At 35.5% G+C, this 26,495-nt stretch overlaps 1 protein-coding gene across 8 annotated transcripts in view; it reads left to right on the top strand.

Moving 5' to 3' along the window:
• The window catches only part of EML5 (EMAP like 5), a 169,410-nt gene that overhangs the window by 37,597 nt on the left and 105,318 nt on the right, over nucleotides 1–26,495 (top strand). For 7 of the 8 annotated variants that reach the window (XR_009563183.1, XM_060295159.1, XM_060295158.1 and 4 more), the window contains exons 3-7: nucleotides 7,080–7,178; nucleotides 8,996–9,064; nucleotides 10,482–10,667; nucleotides 12,576–12,711; nucleotides 14,013–14,214. Coding sequence is in view for 7 of the 8 variants with exons in the window: in XM_060295159.1 (XP_060151142.1) it covers nucleotides 7,080–7,178; nucleotides 8,996–9,064; nucleotides 10,482–10,667; nucleotides 12,576–12,711; nucleotides 14,013–14,214 (692 nt within the window). In the remaining variant the exon portion in view is untranslated. Of the gene's footprint in view, nucleotides 1–451; nucleotides 514–7,079; nucleotides 7,179–8,995; nucleotides 9,065–10,481; nucleotides 10,668–12,575; nucleotides 12,712–14,012; nucleotides 14,215–26,495 lie in introns of those variants that run through there. The other variant, XM_060295161.1, reaches the window with a different exon arrangement.

The raw sequence follows: 26,495 nt of genomic DNA, 5'->3' as shown, positions 1-26,495 counted from the left end.
GTTGTTTTTTAGAATTATTTACCAAAGGTATTATGATATCCACAATGGTTTAACTATAAATGTCTGTATACTTTAAATATAGATGTTTTCTTCTTAATTTTAAAATTGCCCTTTCTAAATGCAGTGTATTGCATGGCTGAGGAAATTCTCTTACATACAAGGAGAAATCATGCCCATAGCTTTTACTAGTTGAAGCTTTAAATTTTGCTTACTTTAAGCAACATATAAGAAAAGTCTTGGGTACATGCATTTTATTTTCACAGATCTTCATAAGAATGTGCTACTTTAAAATGTAAGCTTATAAAAAACATAATAGCTAAAAGTTATTGAGCACATACTAAGTGTCAGACATTGTACTAAGCCTACATTATCTCATTTAATCCTCACAACAGCCCTATGAAATAGATATTATTATTATCTCTATTTTACAGATAAAGAAACTGAGACTTAGAGAGGTTAAATAACTTGCCCCAGGTTACACAGCTAGTAAATGGAGCCAGAGCGGGAACCCAGGTCAGTCACACTCCAAAGCTCATGTTTTTAACCGCAATGCTCTACTGCTTCCCAAACATGGAACTTAGGAGGTGGTTGTTTATATTTCAGAAGGAATTCATCCATCTTAAGTACAGTTAAAACTTGTAAGGAACTGCTGCCAATTGAAGATTAAGTTAAGAGTATTTCTGAAATTATGTTAATGAGAAGATGCTTTAGTTAAGAAATATATTTGGGAACATATCTATTTATTCACTAATATCTGTAAACTGTTTATGAAATACCAATTAGGAAATACTGTATAATTTTTGCATTTTCTACTAGATTTGAAACTGTAAATGATCAGTTAAGGTTTATCCAATGAATGAGTCTCCCTGTTGGTAGTATGCTGAATTCTCTTTCCCCAGAGGGTTTCTTCTAAATGGATTGACTATCCATGCTAATACTGGAAGTCTGCCTCATTGAGAATAATTAGGGCATGAAAAGGCTATATAAATCCACATCAAACAGATTAAAATTTCATAGTAAATGGTAGAGAGGGGTAGGAGGAGGAGAATTTGATACTTTATCTTGAAAACACAATGATAATTTATAAAAACACATTCCCATATTTAACAAAATCTAAGTTATAGTTAAAACTCTGCTAATTTATAGAATGAACTAAGAATAAAATGTTAATTTTTCAGCCTAACTTTGTCGATTATATGCTGGTACATGATTATGAAGAGTCGTATTTGCAAAGATATTAAAGGAGTTCACTGATTTTTCCAAGGACCTTTTAGTAATCTCTTGATATCTAGACATATCTCAAGTGCCTATTGTATTAGTTTTGAGTTTTCATCTCTTCCATTGCTCTGCCAGATCCTAATTTCTGATGGCTTTCTTTATGAATTGACCAATATTTACTACATTAAGTCCTGGATATTTTGCAAAATTTGTGATTTTTACTTTGTAACATTTGTAACAACTAGTCCTCACTTAATAAATACTGAGATCACAAGGACCCCCCACCCCCATATTAGAATCTTTTACGTTTGTCTATTATTTGAATATGTTTCACACTTGCAGGAACTCATGGAATTCGTCTAGTTGTGCCTATTAAGATACTTTTCTCATTTGAGTATTTAGTGTGCTAGAACTTTTTAATAAATACAGTTGACCTTTGAACAACACAGGGGTTAATCTGCATATAACTTGTAGTCGGCCCTCCGTATTCACGGTTCCTCTATGTCTGTGGATTCAACCAACTGTGAACCTGTAGTACTGTAGTATTTACTGTTGGAAAATATATGTGTGTAAGGGGACCCAGGAAGTTCAAATCTATGTTGTTCAAGGTCAGCTATACTTCCGGTTTAATGGACACAACCAAGATTTTGTTTGGGAATAGGATCAGGGAGAAATTTGGGAAGCTGGATAGAGCCTTCTTTATCTGGTTTTCTTTCTCCCTATCTGACTGTTAGTTCTTAGTTATCTTGAAAGGAGCTGTTCCTTCTGTCTGCTTCTTAAATGTCAGTGTTCCTAGGAGTCTGTAGCCTTCCTTTCCCCAGCCCCCCTCACTTCACTTATTCTCTTTAGGTGATTACTAGATCCATGACTTTAACTCCTGTGTCAGTTAACAGTGGCCTCAGCTTCTCTCCTCACCTCCATATACTCTCCTTGAATGTCATATAGATATACCATTTATTACATGTTTAAAACTGAGTTCTCTCTTTATTCTAACTCATTAAAAAACAAAGCTCATTCTTTCTCCTGTTTCTGGCCTACCTCTCCAGTCTTGTCTCCTGCCACTTCCCCGTTGGCAACTCCTCCCCTCAGCCACACCAAAGTACTAGCTCTTTCCTGAAAGCACCATGAGCTGTCTGATCTTGGTATCCTTTGGCCTTAAGTGAATTTTCTCTTATTTTTCTACCCGACTGTCTCTATCTTCTAAGATATGGTTCCAGCATTGCTTTCACTGGAAAACTTTCTTTATGCTCTTCCTCACCTGTGAGAAAGGATGATGAAGTAAAAAATGATAGAAAGCTAAGAGAGGGGGTAGTATTTGCTTGGTTATTTTTATCTTTTCCTCTCTGCTGTTACTTAACCTGTTGTTAGGGAGGTTGATTTTGGCCATGATATGTTTATCAGGGCTACAGAGGAAGTGCTCCCAGGTCTATTTTGTTACTGCCTGTGCAGAGCCAGATGCTCTGGGGCTCTATTGAGGTACATGGAGTTTTAAAGCTTTTGACCAGTTGTGGTTCACTTTGTGTGTGATGAACTTAGCCAGAGAGAAGAGGCATTGATAGAAAGGGCAGTGCCCCTCTGACTGTTCCTCACTTTATACTTGTCTTGTGAATTTTAATCTCTACATAGTATACTATAGCGAGAGGTAGATATCTTTGTTTTAGCTAGATATTTGCTGATTACTCTCTAGTTCCCAAATATTAAAGACTCTTAGGAGGAGCAAATCATCTCCTCTAGTTCATTTGGACTTTCTGCAAGTGTGACTTCATGGAGAGCCAGATACAAAATATATTCTGTATCTTTTTATGCAAGCCATTCATTCTACCCATTTGGGGACTTAGATAGTAATTTTACTATGTGGAAACTTTCTAGCTAGGTACTAAATGACATTTCTCATTCAGACGGGTGGAGGGCATGGGTTCTTAAAGTTAATTATGGTTATGGGAACATCATAATAATGATGATAACAAACGTTTATATAACATTAAGGTTATGCCAAGCATTCTTCTAATTCCTTTATATATGTTAACCCTATGAGATTTTTTTTCATTATCCCTATTTAGGCGGTGAGGAACCTAAGGTACAGAGAGGCTAAATAACTGCCCAGAGTCATCCAGTTAGTGAGAGATGGAGCTGGTATTTAAACCTAGGCAGTCTGGTACCAGAATCTGTGCTGTAAACCAGAGATTGGCAAAACTTTCTACAACATGTCAGATAGTAAATATTTTAAGCTTTTGAGCTATGCAGTCTCAGCTACTCCAGTAGCTGGAGTCACAGCTAATCCAGTTCTGCATTGTAGTGTGAAAGCAGTCATAGACACCTTATAAAGGAATAGGTGTGGCTGTGTTCCAGTAGAACTTTATTTACAGAAAGCAGGGTACAGGCCTGAGGGTTATAATTTGCCTACCCCTACTTCTAAACCAGTGCTTTTCAAAGTACGTGTTGTGGGTGGGTCCTTGTGATTTCTTCTTTAACTCTGCGGTTACTTAGAATTGTACTGATAGTTGCCAGATATTTGGAGGATTTTCTGCATAACTTTCTGTTATTCTGATTTCATTCTGTCTTTGTCAGAGAACATACTCTGTATTTTAATTTTTAAAAATTTGTTTAGGCTTATTTTGTAATTCACAATTTTGTGATCTTCATGAGGTTTCCTGTGCACTTTGAAAAAATACGGGAAAATATGTATTCTGCTATTTCTTTTTTCTCCTTCTGTTTATTGTGCTATTGTTGTCATTCATTTTACTTCTTTCATTTTCATTCATTTTACATGCTTTGTAAACTCCATTATAACTGTTGTGATTTTTCCTTAAACAGTTAGTTTTCAAAGAAAATTAAAAGTAAGAAAAGTCTTATTTACATATTTACCATTTGGGTACTCTTCATTGATATGTGTTAATTAAGTCTCTCTTTGGTATCATTTTCCTTCTGCCTGAAGAAACTTCTGGTATCATATCTTATAGTGCTGATTTGTTGATGAATTTTCTCATCTTTTGTTTATTTGAAAAAGACTTAATTTTGACCCAGTTTTCAAAAGATATTTTTGGTAAGTATATAATTCTGTGTTGACTTTTTTTCCCCCTCAGCACTTTAGAGAGGTTATTCATTGTCATCTGATATGCATAGCTTCAGATGAGAAGCCCAGGATTATTTTTAAATCTTTGTCCTTACACACCAAAATTCTCTCTCTTATTTGGCCACTTTTAAGGTTTTTCTCTTTAGCACTGGTTTCAACAGTTTGATGCCCATGTGTGTGGATGTGTTTTTTCTGTGTGTGTGATTTATCCTGCTTGAAGTTTATCGAGCATCTTAGATTTGTGGGTTTATGTTTTTTATCAAATTGAGAAAGTTTTGGCCATTATTTCTTCAGTTTTGTTTTTCTTTTCTTCCATCTTTCTTCTCCTTTTAGAATCACAATTACCTGTACGTTAGACCACTTGAAATTTTTCTAAAGGTAACTGAGGCTCTGTTACTTTGTTCCCTTTTTCCTTCTGTGCTTTATTTTTGATAGTTTCTGTTGCTGTGTCTTCAAGTTCATTTATTTTTTCTTCATTGTCTAAGCTGCTGGTAATCCTTTGGAGTGAATTTTCATTTCAGATAATTTAACATTTATATTTAAAGTTCAACATGTTTTTCTTTTATATCTTCCATTTCTCTTTTTATTCTTTATGTGTTTGTTTTAAAATAATTCTGGAGCATCTTGAACATTTCCATCTTAACAGCCAATATCTTCTAATTTTAATCATTTCTGTGATTCTTGGGTCTGTTTCTATTAACTGATTTTTCTCCTGGTTATTGGTCACATTTTCCTCTTTTTTAACATGTTCAGTAATTTTTTTTATTGGATGCTGGACATTGTGTATATTATATTCTGAATGCTGGATTTTGTTGTATCCCTTTAAAGCATGTTGGACATTGTTTTTGTAGGTAGTTAAGTTCCTTGTCGATCAGTTTGGTCCTTTTGAAAAGCTTGCTTTCAAGCTTTTTTTGGTCAAGCCTAGAGTAGCTTTTCCTCTAGGACCACTGGTTTAACTTCACTACTATGGTGTGACCCTCCTGGAATCTCTACTGAATACACGGTGAATTCGAGGATATACCTCCATTCTTGCTATTGGGAATTTGAGTGATCCTGACCCTTTATGATCTCTGGGAATTGTTTGGCTTTAGCTCCCCAGTAATTGTTCTTTTTTCAGAATTTGTTCTTTGCATGGCCTCATGGATTTCACCTTATACATGCAAGCACTGGTGTTCTCAAGGGGACCCATAAACAGATTTTCTAGAGTTCTTTTTCTGCTCTGCAAATTGTAGCCATCTTGGCCTCTCTGAACTCCAGGCTCTGTCTTCTCAAATCAGCAAGTCTTCTGGGCTCTGTTTGGCTTCCACCTTTCTGTGCTATAGTCTGGAAAATGCCACCTAAATGAAGGCTGGGGCAATTGCAGAACTTACCTTGTTTGCTTCCCCCTCATTCAGGGTTTACAGTGCTTCACTTCCTGTTAAGAATGTCCAAAAATATTTGTTTTATATATTTTGTACAGTTTTCTAGTTGTTTATGGCAGGGGGGCAAGTTCAGACCCTAATACTCCTTCATGACCAAAGGCCATCTTTCATGTTTCCTAACCTCTCTCATACTTCTCATCTCACTGTCCCCTCTTTTCAGCTCAGTCTCTTCATCTCCCTCTAATCGCCTATATAACTCTTCCACTGAGGTATTTTTTTCTTTTTTCCACTGAATTTTTAATTTCATTTATTTTTCATTTCTAGAAATTGTTTGCTTCCTTAAATTTGCTGGGATACTTTTTATGGTCTCCCATTCTTGTCTCATATGAAGATATTTTGAAGCCTTAATTTTATTTCTCTACTCATATTAAGCTTATTTTATATTATCTGATAATTCCAATGTCTGATACTTTTCAAGACTGATTGTTCTGTTTCTGGTGACTTGCTGATTCTCACTCATGGTCCCTTATTTCCTCTGGTTATTGGGTGTGGGGGTTGTTTGTTTTAAGTTTATTTTTTATTGACTTGCTACTTGTAGGAATTCTTCGAGGGATGGATTGATGTATCAGTCCTCCATATAGGATTTATATTTGCCTGTGCCACATAGTTGAAAATGCTTGAAAACTCTGCAACCCTTAGGACCACTCTGAATGAAATTTTTCATTTGAAGGATTCATGATTCATGTGGACATAGGCCCTACAACCATGTGAAGGTTGTTTGTGGCTACATATTTTCAGGAGAGTTTTTTTCCCCTTCATGCATCACTGCCCCTTTCTTTGAAACGGGATGGTTTCTTGTTCTCCATTACTCTGAGGAGTTACTGCTTTAGTCAAAGGTCTGCAATTCAAATCCCTACCTTGGGCAGGCCCTAAACTTTATCTCCTATTCCTCTTTAGCCTGAAGAACAAAAATTAGGCTTACCAGGAGTTAGCTAATACCTTTAGAGTAAAGTGGGTATAGGAGCTCTCTTACTTCCAGGATTCCCATAGGAAATCACTTTGTTTTTGTTCTCAGATTTCTTAATTCCTTGACAGCTCAACAGTGCATTTAAAAAGATGTTTTTTCATTTTATCTAGCATTTTTAGTTTTTGGCAGGAGAGATGTTTAGGGTGTTCTGTCAATCCTACTGTTAGAAATGGAAGTCTTTCTTCTGTTTCTCATATGAAGAACTACACATATATGCAAATATTAACAAGATGAAATACATCCAGCCTTTCTCTATGAGGTCTATAAAATATAAGTGTGTAAGTTTTGATGTTTATAATACCCATGAGTAGAATTTGTTTGCCATTTATAATTTGGTTCCTTTTTTATTTGTTTACTTTTTTATTCCCCCTGCTCCCTGGTCTTCTTGGACATAATTCAGCGCTTGGTTTCAGTTGGACTTGATTCAAAGAATGCAGTTTGCGTTTGGGATTGGAAAAGAGGAAAAATGTTATCTATGGCTCCAGGTCACACAGATAGAGTAAGTATTCTCCTTTGGAGTTTCTAATGGGTACTGCGTGGGAAAAAGCCAGAGAAGAGTCAGGAGATTTTATGTTTCTGTGTTTTGTTATTGCCAATTGCTCATGTGTAATTTAAAATTTTAAATGCAGTTATAAATACTCATAAAATTTTAGGATGCGTATATGTATTGTGGTACTCAAAAACATGACTTGATATGTATAGTTTTAGCATAAAACCTTTAACCCAGTGTTTGCTTTGGCAAAAATGATGAGTTTTAAGTTATTCAAACCTAAATTTAAAAATTGAATGGTTCATGCCTAGGCTCTATTTATTATTCAGTTTGATTTATCACATATGCATCATAGTTAAGGTGAATACTGTTGCACGTATGAATTTGAAATTATGTTAGAGACCTAACATTTTTCACTTTGGAAACTTGTTAAAAATACATTCCTTATTCCAAGTTGTATGAAATTAATATAATGAATACTTTGTCTTAAACTCTTTAAAATGTCTGATTTTTTGGTGTATCTGCTGTATTCTGCTATCTGGTAGTCTTTACCATGTTTCTTTGACACCTGTCTGCATAATCACCTAACCTGAACCAACACAGGAGCTACAGTTGTTGATTCTATTTGGGGAAAATCTATGAATCTGTAAAAACTGTATAAAAAATTTTAATGTATTTGCATTTTGGAAAATAAACTTGGTTTTCAGCAGATTCTCAGAGGGGCCTGTTATACGCAAACACAATTTAGATAATTATTAAAGTGTTAGGTACATTTTATTAGACAGTTGTGTATTCTGACTTACTTAGATCAAAGCATTTCACACATTAGTACTTTGGACTTAGTAAATAGACTGATTACTATGAAAAATGGTACTGTCATTGGAATTTTTGAAAAGTATTTTTGTGGTTAGTATTTTAAAGGTGCATCAGTATGTTTTTCATTTAATCTGTATATTAAATGTATGGTGAGTTGTTAAATGTTAATTTATAAGATGTATTCTTTCTTCATTATCACTAAAGACTATCACTTGGTAAATTTTTAGAGGTAGTAAGCATATTAGGTGATTATACAGGCAGATATCAAAGAAACATGGTAAAGACTACCAGATAGCAGAATTGTTTTTTATCTGTTATGAGATTATTTTTCAAATATTAATTTTTCTTTCATTTATTATTAAGTATATATTTAATGCATATTTTATTTCAGCTGGGTTTTTTCTTGTTTGATTTTGTAACAAAAATTGTTTGTGTGTATTTATAATTTATGGAACCTTAGAAAAAAATGAAGCCTGGGGATCTCCAAAATGTAAGTTAGTTTTGTTTGACCCATAAACAATTTAAAAAAACTGAAAACTAGAAACAGAATTTTTACTGTGAAATAAATGTTTGGATCTTTTATGTAAGTAATTCTGTGTGATAGAAAGCTACAAAAATGTTCTCTATTTCTGGCTGTATAAGTGTTGTGTATGTTCTATTAATTATCTTTCCTCTTTAGAAATTATGCACTTACCTGCCTCATTCCCTGTTTCTGTTGAATCATTCTTGTTATTTATAGACCAAATTTTTTTAAAAAATTAGAAAGAGATGTTAATTTCCATTCCACTAGTAGTTTCATATGGTTCATAGAAACTAAGAAATAGTTTTTATTCCTTATCATTTACATACTTTATTTCTCATAGGATCTTGAAGTGTAGGGTTCTGATTATTATTTATTGAGGAATATTGTTTTATGATATGTAGGGTTTGGGGCTATTTGGGCTTTTGGACAGGATTCTTAAATGATTCTGGAAATAAGTATTTTAACCATGAATCTGATTTGTTTACAGATATTTGATATTTCTTGGGATGTGTACCAGCCAAATAAACTGGTCAGCTGTGGTGTAAAACATATCAAGGTACTAGAAGGGTCTTGCTTTATAATAGTCATGATTACTTATTCTCTGCCACTAAGCACACATCACACTACAATTTAGGATATATATATATACACACACACACACACACACACACACACACATACACACACATATTTGTGTGTGTGTGTATATACGTGCGTGGGTATATATATATATATAGAGAGAGAGAGAGAGCGAGAGAGAGAGAGAGAGACAGAGAGAAACAGAGGTGGATGAAAAAGAGATTAGTATGTTGCTCTCTGATATTTTCAAAGCTGAGCAGTTCCTTTACTTGTAAAGCTTAAAAATAAGAAAGATACACATTTGGAATGATTTGTTCATTTTTGGAAGAAGATAGGGAAGTCAAACATAAATCTTCATGATGAGGGTTTTTGTTCTTTTATGTGGATTCAGGTAAAGTTAATGTTTGCAGAAAGAAAGAAATGAATATGGGGCAGGGCAGGAGTATACACATTAGATAGTTCTGCGTAAAGAAGTTAGGCCCAGAGAATAAGTTCAACTTTATAATAAGTAAATTGCCACTTAAAGTAATATGATTTATTAATATTATGTACTTAAAAGATCTTACCTGATCTTCAAGATCTTATTCTAAGACCTAAAGATCTAAGTTTAAAATCTGAAGCCTTAAAGAACTAAAAATGATCACTTATCCATTCAAATAGCTAATGAATGCTTTAATCAATGTATGATTTTTAAATTTAAAAATCTCCGTGATTTCTGTGCATAAGTATAGCTGGTTCTCTTCCTTTCAGTAAGTCCCAATTTCAGTCTATTTTTTTCTTCTAAATTAGTGAGTCTCAATTTTGGCTGCATATTAAAATCACCTGGGGGAAATTAATGACGCAATATACCTGAACCCACCACTGAAATAAATTGAGACAGAATCTCTGGAGAGTGAAGCCCAGCTATCCAAATGATTTTGATGCTCAGCAGGAGTTAAGAACCATTGTTCTAGAATCCACATCAGTGCTGTCCCATAGAGTAACCACTAGTTAGATGTGGCTCTTGAGCGTTTGAAATGTGACTGCCAGTGTGACTGAAGAAATGAATATTAGCTTCATTTTCATTGCTAACCCTTCCCAACTTTTTAATCTGTCTAAAAGATTATGTAGTTTTTTTTCCAGAAACCTAAGGAAAACACAACATATTTTTAAAATAGTTTAGTTCAACCCCCCCTTATTCTTACAGTAAGGATTGAAACAGTGATTTATCTGCTATAACATAGCTAATGACAACACTAAGATGAGGATGTGAACATTGAACGCTATTGTATCATAAGGGAGTTTCTTAGGTAATTTCTAGTCTGCTGCTCTAATATAGCATCAAAGTATTGGAAATGTTTTTGGTTATATTATGAGCATTCTTTGGTAATTCGATTATACTATGTACTTTTTAGTTCTGGAGTTTATGTGGAAATGCTCTGACCCCAAAACGAGGGGTCTTTGGTAAGACTGGTGACCTTCAGACAATATTGTGCCTGGCCTGTGCAAGGGATGAATTAACATATTCTGGTGCACTCAATGGGGATATATATGTTTGGAAAGGAATTAATCTTATACGAACAATACAAGGAGCTCATACTGTAAGTATATTTAAATATTTTAAATACTTTTAGGTATTAATTACTTACCTTCCTGTCTTAGAACAAAAGGTTCCATAATATAGCAGACTTTCTGTTCAATTCAGTAACTTGAAAACTACTATTACAATTGAATTAATTTGTTTTTGTTTTCAAGATTTCAATGAAGAAACATTATGCAATTAAATTAGTATAATTATTATTTTGTTCAAACCATTGCTTTAGTATGGTGTCTTTTTCATTGTTGAAAAAAGTTTGTTAAATTTAACCTAAAAGTATCCTAGATTAACCACATTAGAATAAAGCTAGTGCTTTTGTAGCCAATTTACCAGTGGGAAATTTGGGGATAGCTCTAGGATAAAATTAACTTTTTAATTTTAATATCATTGATTCATTAAGTGAGTGGCAAAGGAATTTAATTTTTGTACTTCATGAGATTTTCATATAAATAAGTTATCAGGAAAAAAAAGCTGTTGTTAAAGCCTTTTAGTGTTTAGTCCCTTTTAGGGACTTCCCTGGCTGTCCCAGGTTCGATCCCTGGTCGGGGAACTAAGATCCCACATGCCATGCGGTATGGCCCAAAAAAGTTTTGAAAACAAACAAACAAAAACCTTTTAGTGTTTTTTGATTTGGGCTTTTTTAGCAGTTGAGTCCCTCACATAGTGAGGGGAGCTAGAGAGCACAGAGCTGCCATTTTGGTAGCAGGACAATCTCAAGTAGAAAAGTGATTACATATATTAATATGAATCACTATTCAATATATATTACATATTAAGTATATTAAAGAACCACTTAGAGCAGGACTTGCTTTAAGCAAAACGCCTAAAGACCAGAAATAGCAGATTCTAACAAAGGTTGTGGCAATTCACATTTTTACCATCAATATATAAAAATACCAGTTTCTTCCTCATACTCATCAGCAGAGGTTGTGTCCACTCTTGGAAATTTTTGCTTGTCTTCTGGGTGAAAAATAATAACTATTTGTTTTAGTTTGCTTTCCTGTCTATTTGTGAAATTTCATGTATTTATTGACTAGAGCTGACCCTTGAATAACATGGGTTTGAACTACAAGGGTCCACTTGTATGCAAATTATTTTCAATAGCAAATACTGTAGTACTACACAATTTGTGGTTGGTTGAATCCATGGATACCGCAGAACTTGCAGATATGGAGAACCTTGGATGTGGAGGTCTAATTCTAAGTTTTACTAGAATTTTCGACTACACAAAGGTCGGCACCCCTAACACCTGCATTGTTCAAGGGTCAACTGTACTTGAATTTCCTTTTCTGTTAATTGGCTTTTCTTATCCTGTACTCTTTTTTTGTTACTGTTGTTGTTGGATTTTCTTTCCTTTATTCATTTGTTCATATTCAATATTATTATTCAATATTATTCATATTCAATATTATTCATATTAGGGATATTAACCTTTTGACAGTCATACACAATGCAAATATTTCCCCAGTTTGTTTTTTACGATATCTTTTCTCATACGAAAAATTGACAATTTTTCCTTTATGCCTTGGTGGGTAACCTGCCACGCTTAAAAAAAGTTCTCTCACAGCCCAAAGTTACGTAAGTGTTCTGACTCTTCTAATATATTTGTTTCATTTTTTACGTTTAGAATTTGGTCTGCATGTTTTTGTTTTTGTGTAATTCATTTCTATATATGGTATAAGGTTTAACTGAATTTTCTTTTATGTTATGCCCATCTCATTAAATACCACCTTGGTCACATATTGAGTTCCTATATATGCATAGATTTGTTTCTAGATTATCCTTTGTGTTTTCTGATGTATTTGATTATTCCTATGCCATATAAAAAAATTTTAAGTGGATTTCTACCATCATATATAGTGTATTTTCTTAAAAAGTATATATTATTAAATTATTTTATTCCCTCTTCTAGGCGGGAATTTTTAGCATGAATGCTTGTGAAGAAGGCTTTGCTACTGGTGGCAGAGATGGCTGTATTCGTCTTTGGGATTTAACTTTTAAACCAATAACTGTGATTGATCTCAGGGAGACAGACCAGGGGTACAAAGGTAATAACAAAACAAATATCTCATTACTAGGCAAATTCTAAATATACCAAGGGTTGTTGGTTTCTTTCAGTAAACTTAAAAGTATGTTTTGTAAAATAAATGAGACTTATATTTGCCCCTTCATACTGTATACATTTTAATTAAAATCCTTCTGCTGAAGAGGAGAAATTTTGCCTGAAGACCATCTATGTTTAGTGTTATGACAGAGGTTCTTTTCATGTCTAATGCCTGTTATAATGGGACCTACAGAGAGATGTGATAGGTACTTACTTTGGTAACCTTAAATTTTGAAAATATTTTACTATTAGAACGCTAAAAAAACTGTTTAGCAAATAAACTGTTGAAAATAGTGTGTTGAGAGCTAGGGGAACTTTTGTTTAGGATTATTTAAATTCATGTATATGTGTTTTTCCTTCATCCAAATTTGTCAGCAATCAGGAGATAATTTTTTCTTTGGGAGGGTTTTTAAAAATTGATGTAATAAAACAGAATCTTTCACTATAAAAGTAAACGTATTATACACTAGTGTGGAATTATAAGAGAGGATTGGAAGTATTAGATGTGTGACCTTGAGCTGCATACCTCATCTGTAAAATGAGAATAAGAGTAGCTATTTCAGAGAATTAAATGAGCTAATATATGTAAAATATTTAGACGTGTCTGGCACATAACGATCATCCAGTGTTAACTGTTATACCGTTTTCATTAGTTTTGCTGAGCATTATTGTACTTTAAAGTTTACAAAATAATTTGACACTTTTTCTTATTTGATTCTTACATTGTAAGTTACACAGGAGCTTAATATTGACCATACTATATAGATGAGAAAACTGAGGAAAACACTAGCTTTCCTGAGGTTACAAAAGGGATTGTATATAGAAAAAGTAGAAGTCTCTCTTCTTAATGATTTTATGAGCACATTGAAGAAATGAAATATAAACACGAGAAAAGTCAGATTATTATAAGAGAAAAATAATACAGTTCTTTAATTCTGAATAATTACTCTGTGGATGATGCACACTGTTGTTATAAGCCTTTGGCTGAGGAAGTGGTCAGACTATGACTGATGTTGTCCAGTAAGGAAGAAGAGTGTATTCCCTGAAGGATGGGTAGAAATTAAGTACATAAAAATAGAAATAGTCCACATAGAAAACAGTACAGATAAATGAAGAAAATGTGTGGATCCAAGACTTTCAGTTTCCTTTTATCTTATATCTAAGGTATAAAAAGTAACAGTGGTTTAGGCAGATTGGCATTCTGTTATTACAGTACTGATCTTAAATACAATTCAATTTGACTAGGTTTGTCTGTAAGGAGTGTTTGTTGGCGAGGTGACCACATTCTAGTTGGAACACAGGACAGCGAAATTTTTGAAATTGTGGTGCATGAAAGAAACAAACCTTTCCTAATTATGCAAGGCCATTGTGAAGGTGAACTTTGGGCACTTGCCGTCCATCCTACTAAACCTTTGGCCGTGACTGGAAGTGATGATCGTTCAGTCAGGTAAGCAATTCATAAAGTAGTTGCATAGGCTGGAATTTGAATTTTTCCTTAGGGAAACATAAGAAAAACTTAAAAAAAAAAACCCTTAGTTTAAAATTTTATCTGCTTATGGTGTAACAGATGAACATAATAGGTGCTTAAAATTAATAGAATTAACAACTATTTATAAGATTTGGGTTTTTCTCTTAAAAACCTAAGTTGGAGTTTGTTCCATATCAAAATGTACAGGATTGCCTTTTTAACAGCTATATAATACTCCACTGTGTATTGTAATTTATTCAATTAATCTATCATTGATGGGAGTTTAGGTTCTTCCAGTATTGTGCTTCTAAATACACTGCTTGCAGCAAATGTCTTTATACCTTTGCCATTTTTTACATGTGTAAATATGAATATTTCTATGGTAAATTCTTCACAGTGTTCAAAAGACATATGCATTTAAAATTTTGGTAGATAATGCCTTACACAGTGGCAATAACAATTTACATACCTTACAGCAATGTGTGACAGTGCCTGTTTTCCCACACCCTTGCCAGCACTAATTATTACCCCAAAAGGTGAAAAATGATATCTTGTTATGTTTTGAAAACATGCTTTTCTCTCATACTGAGGGGTCTTGAGTATGTTTTCATACGTTTGGAGGACAGTTGTATTTCCTTTTCTTTGACCTGTCTGTTCAAGCTCTTTGCGTATTTTCCATTAGTACATTGGTCTTTTTCTAATTATTTTAATATAGGATCTAATACCTGTCTACATATGAAAGCAGCAATTAGCCTTTTGTCTATGAGTGGTTTTTAAAGTGTGATTCCTGGACCAGCAGCATCAGCATTACAGGGGAACTTGTAAGAAATGCAAATTATCATGCATTATACAGGACCTTGTATCAGAAATCCACCAATTTGGGGTTTTCCAGGTAGCTCTGATACACACTAAAGTTTGGGAACTACTGGTCAGTGATGTGAGTTGAGATATTTTTTCCACTTTGATGTCTTTGTTACTTGCTTTTTTACTATGTTTAGGTTTTTTGCTATGAAGAAGTTTTTGTTGTTGTTTTGTTTTATGCAGCTGAATTTATCAGCATTTTCTTTTATGACTTCTGAGTTTTCTAGCATAGAGAAATCCTCCCTAAAGTTAAAAAGTTTTCCAATACATTTTTCTAGTACATTAGTGGGTTTATTTTTTATGTTTAACTCCTAATCTGTGTAAAGTTTACTTTAGTATAAGAAGTGAGGTGGGGATGCAACCTAATTCTTTCTAGATAACTACTGATATTTTAAATGGTATGTTAATCAATCATGCCATTTACTCTCTCTGTGTTACTTAGTTTTATGTAGGTGGGGGATGCCATAGCTCTGGGTTCACATAGAAACTCTCTGTGGGGCTACACTTCACCCACATGGTTTGCTAGGATCTATTGTTTAGTTTCTTGCATTTTAGGAGGACTGCTGTCATTAGCTGCCACATAACTATGAAAAAAGGACAACTGGTGCTTTAAAAAGTAACTGTGGTACCTATAAACTGGGTTCACCTCTTGGTGGGTGTCGAACCAAAAGACACAATCAAGCCAAAGATTGGGAGAAGGATTTATATTACTTGAAGCAAGTAAGGAGAACACCAGGGACCTTTCCCAAACCAGTGTCTCCCCGAATAGCAAAATTGGGGAAGTTTTAAGATAAGGGCATATATTCATGAAGGGGCTTGGGCAGAAGAGAATTCAGCATAGAATTAGGGCAAAAGTCAACAGAGTCCAAGCTTTAGTTGATTGAAATCACAAGAGTCAGAAAAGGTCAAAATCATCATCCATTAGGTTCCAGTTGATCTGGTAGTTGAGCACTTCTGACTAATCTTTACCACTGAAACAGAACTGGGAGATTTTACAATTGATTTATTATCTTTGCTATTGATAACAGTCATTTGATTCTGCATTCTTTTGTTTCCTTAAGGCATTAATTACTGAGACCTGTACAAGGACAAGCAGTGTGGCCAGGCTTAGATCACAAAATGACCTAGGCCAAAAATGACCTGTCAAGGCCGTGCCTGGTTCTCTTTCTCTGGAGACTCACTTTTCTATCTGCTTGCAGTTGCTCAGACTTCTGTTTCTATTACTGGTGGGCAAGTTATTCAGAAAGAACTCTTCCTTTGAAAACAACTAAAAATGCTGGTTAAAATGTAAATCACCTTTAAACTGTTCTTTGAACAGTTTAAAGGAACTATCAGACAAGTTGTGGGAAAAAAAAAAGGGAATTTAAGAGCAGTTGTGGGCCAAAGCCACTTTTGCACTGAGGGCATTTTTCTTCCCTTGATTAAACTTGGGCTCTTTATGGCTTTCTACTGGGGCATAGGGGCAGAAGTCAAGACCAGGGCTTGCCCAAGAGGAGTAGTCCAAAACACCATGCTAGAACTATAGATTAGGCTATGAAAAGATATCCCTTGCAGATTTATGTGGGGATGGAGATCTTACTTCTTGTTTCAAGTTTTGATAGCACAGGAAGTAAATAAAGCAGGTTGATGTTATTATTCAAACAACATTAATTGTTCCAATAACTTTACCACAGTGTTGTTTAAAAAACAAAATTCAGCTGAGTAAATTTGAAGACCTAAATGGCTTTATTAAATGATTCATGAATTGGGCAGCATCCCATCTAGAAAGTAGAAAAGTGCTCTGAGGAGCTGTACAAAATGGAAGGTTTTTGAAGGCAGAAAAAGAGTGGGACAAGAAAGTCAAAAACAAAAGAAAGGATTATTTCAGGCAAGGTCACCTTCCTTTGAAGGAGGCGGGGGTTGGGGGTGGGGGTAGGGGGGTGGGGGTGATCAATCTATCATGCAGATTACCTCATTACTGTTGATCAGGAAATTCCAGACTGATTGGTTTAAAATTCCACTCCTGGGAGAAGCTGAAACTGCAGTTAGGTTAGTTATTAAGTTTTGGTTTGTTGATGTGAGGCTTAGCACAAGTGACTCCATTTTGGGCCTGTTGTTTCTTTTCTTTTCTCCCTCCCTCCCTTCCTCCCTTCCTTCCTTCCAACGGTTTCAAATAAGTTCTGCTTTTGCCTTATAATTTTAGGTTGAATTTATTAAGAAACAGTATCAAATGTGCAGCAAAAGCTAATTTCTAAAGCCATTCAGTGTTTAATAATGGTAGTTGAGGGAGTTCCCTGGCAATCCAGTGGTTACGACTATGTGCTCCTGATGCAGGGGGCACAGGTTTGATCCCTGGTCAGGGAAGTAAGATCCCACATGCCATGCAGCACAGCCAAAATAATAATAATAATAATAATGGTAGTTGAGGGCAATTTTGATTTAGAAAAATTTCAGTCTTGGCTCTGAGATCAAAATATCATAATAAAACTTTACCATTGCTAAGCCATTAACCTGCTGTGTGGGCAAGTCAGGATTTTTAGCTACTGTTCCTGATAAAAACTCAGAAACAGTAATGGTTAAATCCACTGGAGAAGATGAAGTTCACCATTAACACCATTGGTTCTAAAACACATGATTCAAGTGTGTGTGTGTGTGTGCAAAATACTTGCAAAAGAATAATACAGTGAATACTCATAGGCTTTAAACAACTTACATTTTTAAGTAAATTTGTAAATTTGTCCAAGCCATTTTTCCCCATACATATTTTTATACCCCAATGTGGTATAAAAATACATTGTATTGGATTATTGCTTTCTCACTAATGTCTTTGAAAATATTCTAGCATGTAGTTGTTTCATGCAAACTATTCGTAGAAGCTAATTCTTTATCACTTCAAACTTGCCATTGACTCCTCAAATAAACAACTGAGTTGTATTAGTAACATCTGTTGACTTATCAAGACTCAAAGAAAACCACTCAAAAGTATTTGCCTTGTTTTAAATTAACTGTTGGTGTTATTCCCAACACACTCAACTCTTTAAGCAACTGTTCTTGCCAAAAGGCTAATTGTCTTAAACAAGGTTTTTTTTTGGACACATTTCTTCAGCTACTGCAATCTAAAATGATTTAGTTAATACATTACCAATAGACAGTTTCTTTGCTTGTCTAACAAATGAGCCACTCAGAAACTTACTTTTGTAAGTAAAACCTCATTCTGCTATAATTTTAAATTTCTGATTTTTCTGACCATTGCTTTCCTGTGAGTTGAAAATATTGTGATGAGTGCTTAGTCTGGTAATGTTAATGTATCTTTGTATTCTGTCATTGCATAATAAACATAATGCATTACCATCTAATTCAATAGCGGTGTAATCCACACTCCACTGCCTTAAAAACACAACATTCGAAGTTCACTTTTCTCTTTTTTTTCTCTTGTTTTGACATGATGGGTTTCTGCTGGAAATAATAAAATGCCATGATGTGACAATACACATAGGACTCAGAATTCTATCAGGTTATAATTGTGTCACTGCAATTTGTAGTGCACCAAAGTAGTGCAAGGTGATCTGTGTCACATACCATCTACTGTCTGTTTTGCAAGCACTCAGGTCCACCTCTGTAGTATGAAGGGAGCCATAGACAATATGAACACAAACCAGTGTGGCTGTGTTCCCATAAAAATTGATCTATGGACTCTGAAATTTGAATTTCATATAATTTTCTCATGTCTCAAAATGTCATTCTTTGAAAAATGTTTTCAACCGTTTAAAAATGTAAAAGCAAGGAGGGGGATCAAGATGGCAGAGTAGGAAGACATGGAGCTCACCTTCCCCCACAAACACGTCAAAAATACATCTACATGTGGAGTAATTCTCATGGAAAACTAACTGGAAACTGACAGAACTCCCATACAACCAAAACTGCAAGAAATATTTTTCTATAACTGGGTAGGATGGAAAAAAAAGATATCAGGTCAGGACCTGCACCCCTGGGAAGGATCTGAAAGGAGAAGGTCTGCATGGAAGGACCCTTGCCTTGGAGAGCAAGCAGGTTGAGCTACATCTGGGCATCCCAGTCCTAAGAACTGCGCAGAGGAGACAAGCCCCCTTACCTTCTGGGAGAACTACTGGGACAGACAGAAGGGCTAGAGCAGCCTAGACTCTACTTGCAAGGAGCGTGCACATGCTGACTTGCCAATAGGGTGGAGAGAGCCCTGCACTGGTGTCTGCCACCTCACCATACTCCCCAGTCTGAATGGGGCAAACACCCTGGCCCCGCTTGCTCCATACCACAGCCTGGCATGAGATCTGGGCCAACCAGGCTCTGGGAAAAGACGCAGAGACAGACTGTGGGCCTGGGGTGGCGGTGACCCTTGTCAGCACACACAGGAGCATGCAGCAGTTGGTCTCCCAGTGAGAGTGCCCTGTTCCCACTCACTGCACACTGCAGATTAGCGTTAGATCTGGGGCAGACAAGTCCTGGGAGAGGACTGCCACAGAGGCAGCCCATATCTCTGGCAGCAGTGCAGCCTCAATTCCTGCAGCCACAGTACCCTGACCCCCAGCCTACTCCACACTATAGCCTTGTGCTAGATCTGGGATGAACACAACAGAGGAAGGGATGCAACCTCAGCCTGCTTCTAAGTGGAGCCGCAGATGCCTACACAGGCGGCATGTAGGTCCTCTGTGAGTGCACAGGCCTCATTCGCTTCAGCACTCACTTCCTTTGGGGCAGGGCACACACTCAGGGGCAACAGAGCCTGGTCAAGCCCGACCCTCAGGGCTTCTACTCCGACAACTGAGGAGCAGACCCTGTCCCTGACAGGGTGGCAATAGCCATGGAGCAGAGAGGGAGTCCTGCCTTATGCCCTGAACAGGCTTTAGATCCTCCAGCACCAACTGCCACCCCCCTCCCCCCCACCCCCACCCCCTCCCGATCAAGAGGATAATGGCCAGCATACCCTGAGGAAAGATGTGGCTGGCATTCACACCAAAACCAGCCCTTGCACCAAAGGCATTGGACACACATAGTCTGCACAGGGACACTCCCACATAAAAACATCCCTATAAGATTGTAGTCAATAACAGTCTCTCCTAAATTCATAGAGACAGAGAAAGTTAAGTAAAATGAAAAGGCAGACGGACTACTCCCAATTGAAAGAACAAGAGCAATTCCCTGAAGGAACAAATAATGAAAGAGAGCTCACCAGTCTACCAGACCCCAAGTTCAAAAAGGTGATAATAAAAATGCTAACTGAATTAAGGAGGATTATTGATAGGAAAGCAGATCACTGTAACAAGGAACTAGAAACCGTAAAGATAAACCAGTCAAAAATAGACAATTCAAAAAAAAAAAAAAGAAAAAAAAAAGGACAACTCAATTGCTGAGGTAAAAACCAATCTAGAAGCAACAAATAGCCAACTAAATGACACAGAAGAATGTGTGATCTGGAAGATAGAATAATGGACATCACCCAATCAGAACAGCAGAGAGAAAGACAAATGAAAAAAAAAAAGCAATATATGAGACCTATGGGATAATATAAAATGTGCCAACCTATGCATAATAGGAGTTCCAGAAGGAGAAATGGGAGAGAAGGGGATCGAAAATGTATTTAAAGAAATTATAGCTGAAAACTTCCCAAACCTAAAGAAGGAAACATACACAGGTACAGGAAGCACAAAGGGTCCCAAACAAGATGAACCCAAACAGACCCACATGTAGACATATCATAATTAAAATGGTAAAAGTTAAAGAGAGGGTTCTAAATACAGCAAGAGAAAAACAAAGAGTCCATTACAAGGGAACTTCCATAAAGATAACGCTGATTTCTCTGCAGAAATTTTGCAGGCCAGAATGGAATAACATGATATATTCAAAGTCCTGAGGGAAAAACCTGCAACCTAGGATACTCTACCCAGCAAGATTATCATTTAGAATAGAAGGAGGGATAAAGAATTTCTCAGACAAGCAAAAATTAGAAGATTTCAGCAATACTACACCTATCCTGAAAGAAATATTGAAGGAGCTTCTCTAAATAGAAAAGAAGCAAGAATCTATAGGCAAGGGAAAAATCACAATAGGAAAGGCAATATATAGTAAGGATTGAAGGTCACTTAAATGAGCAAGATGTAGATGAAAAAACAGTAAAAAAAAATTGTATAAGTGATTATGATTATAATAAACAGTAAAATAAAAGCATGAAAATGTAAAATAGAACATCAAAATTACGAAATGTGGGGGAGGGGAATATAAAATGTAGATCTTGTGTAATGTGTTTGAACTTGAATGACTGTCAGTTTAAAGCAAGTAGATATAGTTATAAGTCAACACACTAGAACTCTGTGGTAACAACAAATCAAAAACACGTAATAGGGGGACTTCGCTGGCAGTCCAGTGGTTAAAACTTCACCTTCCAATGCAGGGGGCCCGGTTTCAATCCCTGGTCAGGGAACTAGATCCCACATGCATGCCACAACTAAGAGTTCACATTGCCACAACTAAGGAGGCTGCATGCCACAACTAAGGAGCTGTTGAGCCACAACTAAGGAGCCCATGTGCCACAACTAAGGAGCCGGCAAGCCACAACTAAGGAGCCCACCTGCTGCAACTAAGTAGCCCACGTGCTGCAACTAAGGACCAGGCAGGCTGCAACTAAGGAGCCTGCCTGCTGAAACTAAGAACCGGTGCAACCAAATAAATAAATAAATAGAAAGATAAAGAAGGGCATTGTATAGTGATAAAGGAATCAGTACAAGAGGAGAATATTATACTCATTAACATACATGCTCCCAATATAGGAGCACCTACGTATATAAAACAAATACAGACATAAAGGGAGAAATTGACAATAACACAATAATAGTAGGAGACTTTAACACTCCACTGACATCAATGGACAGATCATCCGGACAGAAAATTAATAAGGCAACAGAGGTCCTAAATGACGTAGTAGATTAGTTGGACTTAATTAATATCTACAGGACACTACATCCAAAAAAGAGTACACTTTCTTTCCAGTTGTGCATGGAATGTTCTTTAGGATGGACCACACATTAGGTCAGAAAACAAGCCTCAGTAAATTTAAGAGAATAGAAATTATTTCAAGCATTTTTTCTGACCCCAACAGTATGAAACTAGAAATCAACCACAGAATGAAAAACAGGAAAAGAACAACCACTTGGATACTAAACAACATGCTACTAAAAATCCAATGCGTCAATAATGAAATCAAAGAAGAAATCATAAAATACCTAGAGACAAACAAAAATGAAAACACATCTTTACAGAATCTATGGATGCAGCAAAAACAGTTCTAGGAGGGAAGTTCATAGTGATACAGCCCTTATTCAAGAAACAGGAAAAATCTCAAACAACCTAACCTACCAACTAAAAGAATTGGAAAAAGAACAAACAAAACCCAAAGTCAGTAGAAGGAAGGAAATAATAAAGATCAGAGAGGAAATAAATAGAGATCAAAAAAACCAATAGATCAATAAAACCAAGAGCTGGTATTTTGAAAAGATGAACAAAATTGACAGACCTCCAGGCAGACTCACCAAGAAGAAAAGAGGATCCAACTAAACAAATAAGAAATGAAAGAGGAGAAATAACAACTGATACCACAGAAATACTAAAAAATCATAAGAGCATACTATGAACAGTTACATGCCAACAAATTGGACAACCTAGAAGAAATGGATAACAGTAGTTATCCATATAGCAGTATAACTGCTATAACTGAATCAAGAAGAAACACATAATTTGAACATACCAATCACTAGAAGTGAGATAGAATCTGTAGTAAAAACAAAAACAAAAAAGCAGCCTCCCTGCAAACCAAAGTCTAGGACCAGATGGCTTCACTGGGGAATTCTACCAAACATACAAAGAATTTATACCTGTCCTTCTCAAATTATTCCAAAAAATTGAAGAGAAGGGAACATTCCCAAATTAATTCTGTGGGGCAGCCATCACCCAGATACCAAAACCAGACGGAGACACTACAGAAAAAAATTACCAGTCAATAATCTTTGATGAATACAGATGCAAAAATCCTCAACAAAATATTAGCAAACCGAATCCAGCAATACATTAAGAGGATCATACACCATGATGAAATTGGATTCATTCCAGGGTCACAAGGATAGTTCAGCATACTCAAATTAATCATTGTGATGCACTGTATTAACAAAAGAAAAGACAAAACCCACATGATCAACTCAACAGATGCAGAAAAAGCATTTAAAAAAATTCAGTATCCATTCATGATAAAAACTCTCACCAAAGTGGGTATAGAGGGAACATATCTCAACATCATAAAAGCTGCTTATGACAAGCCTACAGCCAATGTAATACTCAACAGTGAAAAGCTAAATGCTTTCCCACTAAATTCAAAAACAAGACAAGGATGCCCAATCTCACCACTTCTATTCAGCATAGTATTGGAAGTCGTAGCCACAGAAATCAGACAAGAAAAAGAAATGAGGTATCCAAATTATAAAGGAAGAGATAAAACTGTAACTATTTGGAAATGACATGATACTCTACATAGAGAACCCTGAAGTCTTCACACAAAAACTATTAGAACTAATAAATGAATTTATCATGGTAGCAGGATACAAGATTAATATACAGAAATCTGTTGCATTTCTTTATACTAATAATGAAATATCAGAAAGAAAAAATTTTTTAAAATTCCATTTAAAATCACATCAAAGAAAAAATAACTAGGAATAAGCTTAACGGAGGAGGTGAAAGACCTATGCACTGAAAACTACAAAATATTGAAAAAGGAAATTGAAGATGATTCAAAGAAATGGAAAAATATACCATGCTTTTGGATTGGAAAAATTAATATTGTTAAAAATGTCCATACGACCCAAAGCAATCTACAGATTAAATGCAATCCCTATCAAAATACCTATGACATTTTTCACAGAACTAGAACAAATAATCCTAAAATGTATATGAACCCAGAATTGCCAAAGAAATCCTGAGAAAAAAAGAACAAAGCTGGAGGTATAATCCTTTCAGACTTCAGACTATACTACAAGCTGCAGTAATCAAAACAGCATGCAACTGACACAAAAACAGACATAGAGATCAATGGAATCGAATAGAGAACCCAGGAATAAACTATGCACCTGTGGTCAATCTACGACAAAGGAGACAAGAATATACAATGGAGGAAAGATAATCTCTTCAACAGGTGATGTTAGGAAAGCTGGACAGCTGCATGTAAATTAATAAAATTAGAACATTCCCTGACAACATATACAAAAATAAATTCAAAATGGTTTAAAAACCTAAGTGTAAGACACGATACCATAAAACTCCTAGAAGAGAACATAAGCATAACATTCTCTGACATAAATCAGAGAATTTTCTCTGTTTTCTACTGAGCCCACGGGCCGCAACTACTGAAGCCTGAGCACCTAGAGCCTGTGCTCCACAACAAGAGAAGCCACTGTGATGAGAAGCCCTTGCACCACAACGAAGAGCAGCCCCCACTCACTGCAACTAGAGAAAGCCCGTGTGCAGCAACAAAGACCCAATGCAGCCAAAAATAAATAAATAAATTTATTTTGATAAATTTAATAAATAAATAATAAATAAAATAAAATTATTTATTAATAAATAAATTTATTTTAAAAAAAAGAAAGAAGCTTACGGTCACCAAAGCGGGTCGGGGGACAAATTAGGAGTATGGTATTACCACATACAAACCACTCTACATAAAATAAACAATAAGAATTTACTGTATAGCACAGGGAATTATATTCAATATCTTATAATAACCTATAATGGAATATAATCTGCAAAAAAAATAATAACTGAATCACTATGCTGTATACCTGAAACTAACACAATATTGTAAATCAACTATACTTCAATTAAAAAAATGCAAAACCATTCTTAGCTTGTAGACTATACAAAGACAGGCAGTGGGCCCAGTGTGGCCCACAATCTGTGGGCATAGAAAGTCATCAGGAAGTATCATGTTTAATGTTGAAACACTGAAAGTTTTCCTTTAAAATGAGGAAGAAGAAAATGGTGCCCACTTTCACCATTATATTTTTCATTATTTTATTCTTCACTGTTATATTCAGCTACAGACTAGAAGTGTTTGTCAGCACAGTGAGCCTAAATATATATATATGTGTATATATATATGTATATGTGTGTATATGTGTATATATTTTCAATAGATGTATATATATATATATAGAGAGAGAGAGAGAGATTTTTGAATAGAAAGGAAGAAACAACTGTCATTTGCAGGTGTTATAATTGTATATGTAGAGAATTAAAAGGAAAATACAGAGAAATTATTGGAATTAAAAAGAGAATTTAGCAAAATTCCTGGATATAGAAACAATATACAAAATCATAGAAAACAGCAAAAACAAATAGAATTTTTAAAAATAAGATACTGCTATAAAATGTTTAAAAATATACTTAGTTTTGCTGATCTTTTCCTAACCTTTGAGAGTAGATGCTCGTTCATTAAGTTGTAGCCTTTATTTTGATAATATCTGCATTTAAATTTCTCCCTAAGCACTATTTCAGCTATATCCCACAAGTTTTGATATGAAATACTTCTGTTGTAATTTATTTCTAAAATGTTACTAGTTTTCATTAGAATTTTGGTCTTTGTCCTTTATGTTATTTGGAAGTGTAATACTTAACTTTCAAACAATGGGCATTTTTTACTTCTTGTTACAGCTTTCTAACATTAGGGTCTGGAAAAGACTAAATTTGCATAATCTGAAGTGTTATTCTTAAAAGACTAAATATGGTGTATACCATACACCACTATACTATATATGTATCTCGCCTTTAATCAGGGTAGAAATCATCCACCTAAAATGAATGATTGGAAAAAATTAATGTTATTACATCGTCTTAAAAATAAAAGATTCTGGTATCCTGCCCACTGCTCCCACAGTAGGAGCTGGTTCCGAGGACTCGCCTTTAGAGAGTAATATGATGTTGAGACCACCTGGACCGGAGACTCTGCTTCATTATCTTCAAGGCAAGAAGAGGCAGCATGACAGTGGCCCTGTTGGTAGAGGACTTGATTTGGCACCTGAGTCTACTTCTTACACCCTGTGTACCTGGGGCAAGTTTTCTGGTTGCTCTCAACTTCAGTTTCCTCATCTGGCTAATTGGAAGTACAGGGCCCCAGCTCATCCTCCCACAGCCCCCAGTGAGTAAGGCAGAAGAATATTCCTAGAGCTGGGGAGAGAGCAATGTTCTGCAGAGCCAGACAGCTCAGAAACAGTCAAACTTTTCTCTAGGCCAAAAGGTCAGAATCAGAAAAGTCTGAATGAAAAATTCTGCACCAGAAATTCTGAGGTGCAGCCCAGCAACCTGTGTTTTCACAAGCCCTCCAAGTGGTTCTGATGCCCTAAAAA

This window comes from Globicephala melas, chromosome 2 (genome assembly GCF_963455315.2).
Source record: "Globicephala melas chromosome 2, mGloMel1.2, whole genome shotgun sequence".
Classification (NCBI taxonomy): domain Eukaryota; kingdom Metazoa; phylum Chordata; class Mammalia; order Artiodactyla; family Delphinidae; genus Globicephala; species Globicephala melas.
The sequence above is the reverse complement of the archived record's forward strand: the minus strand, read 5'-3'. Positions and strand labels throughout refer to the sequence as shown.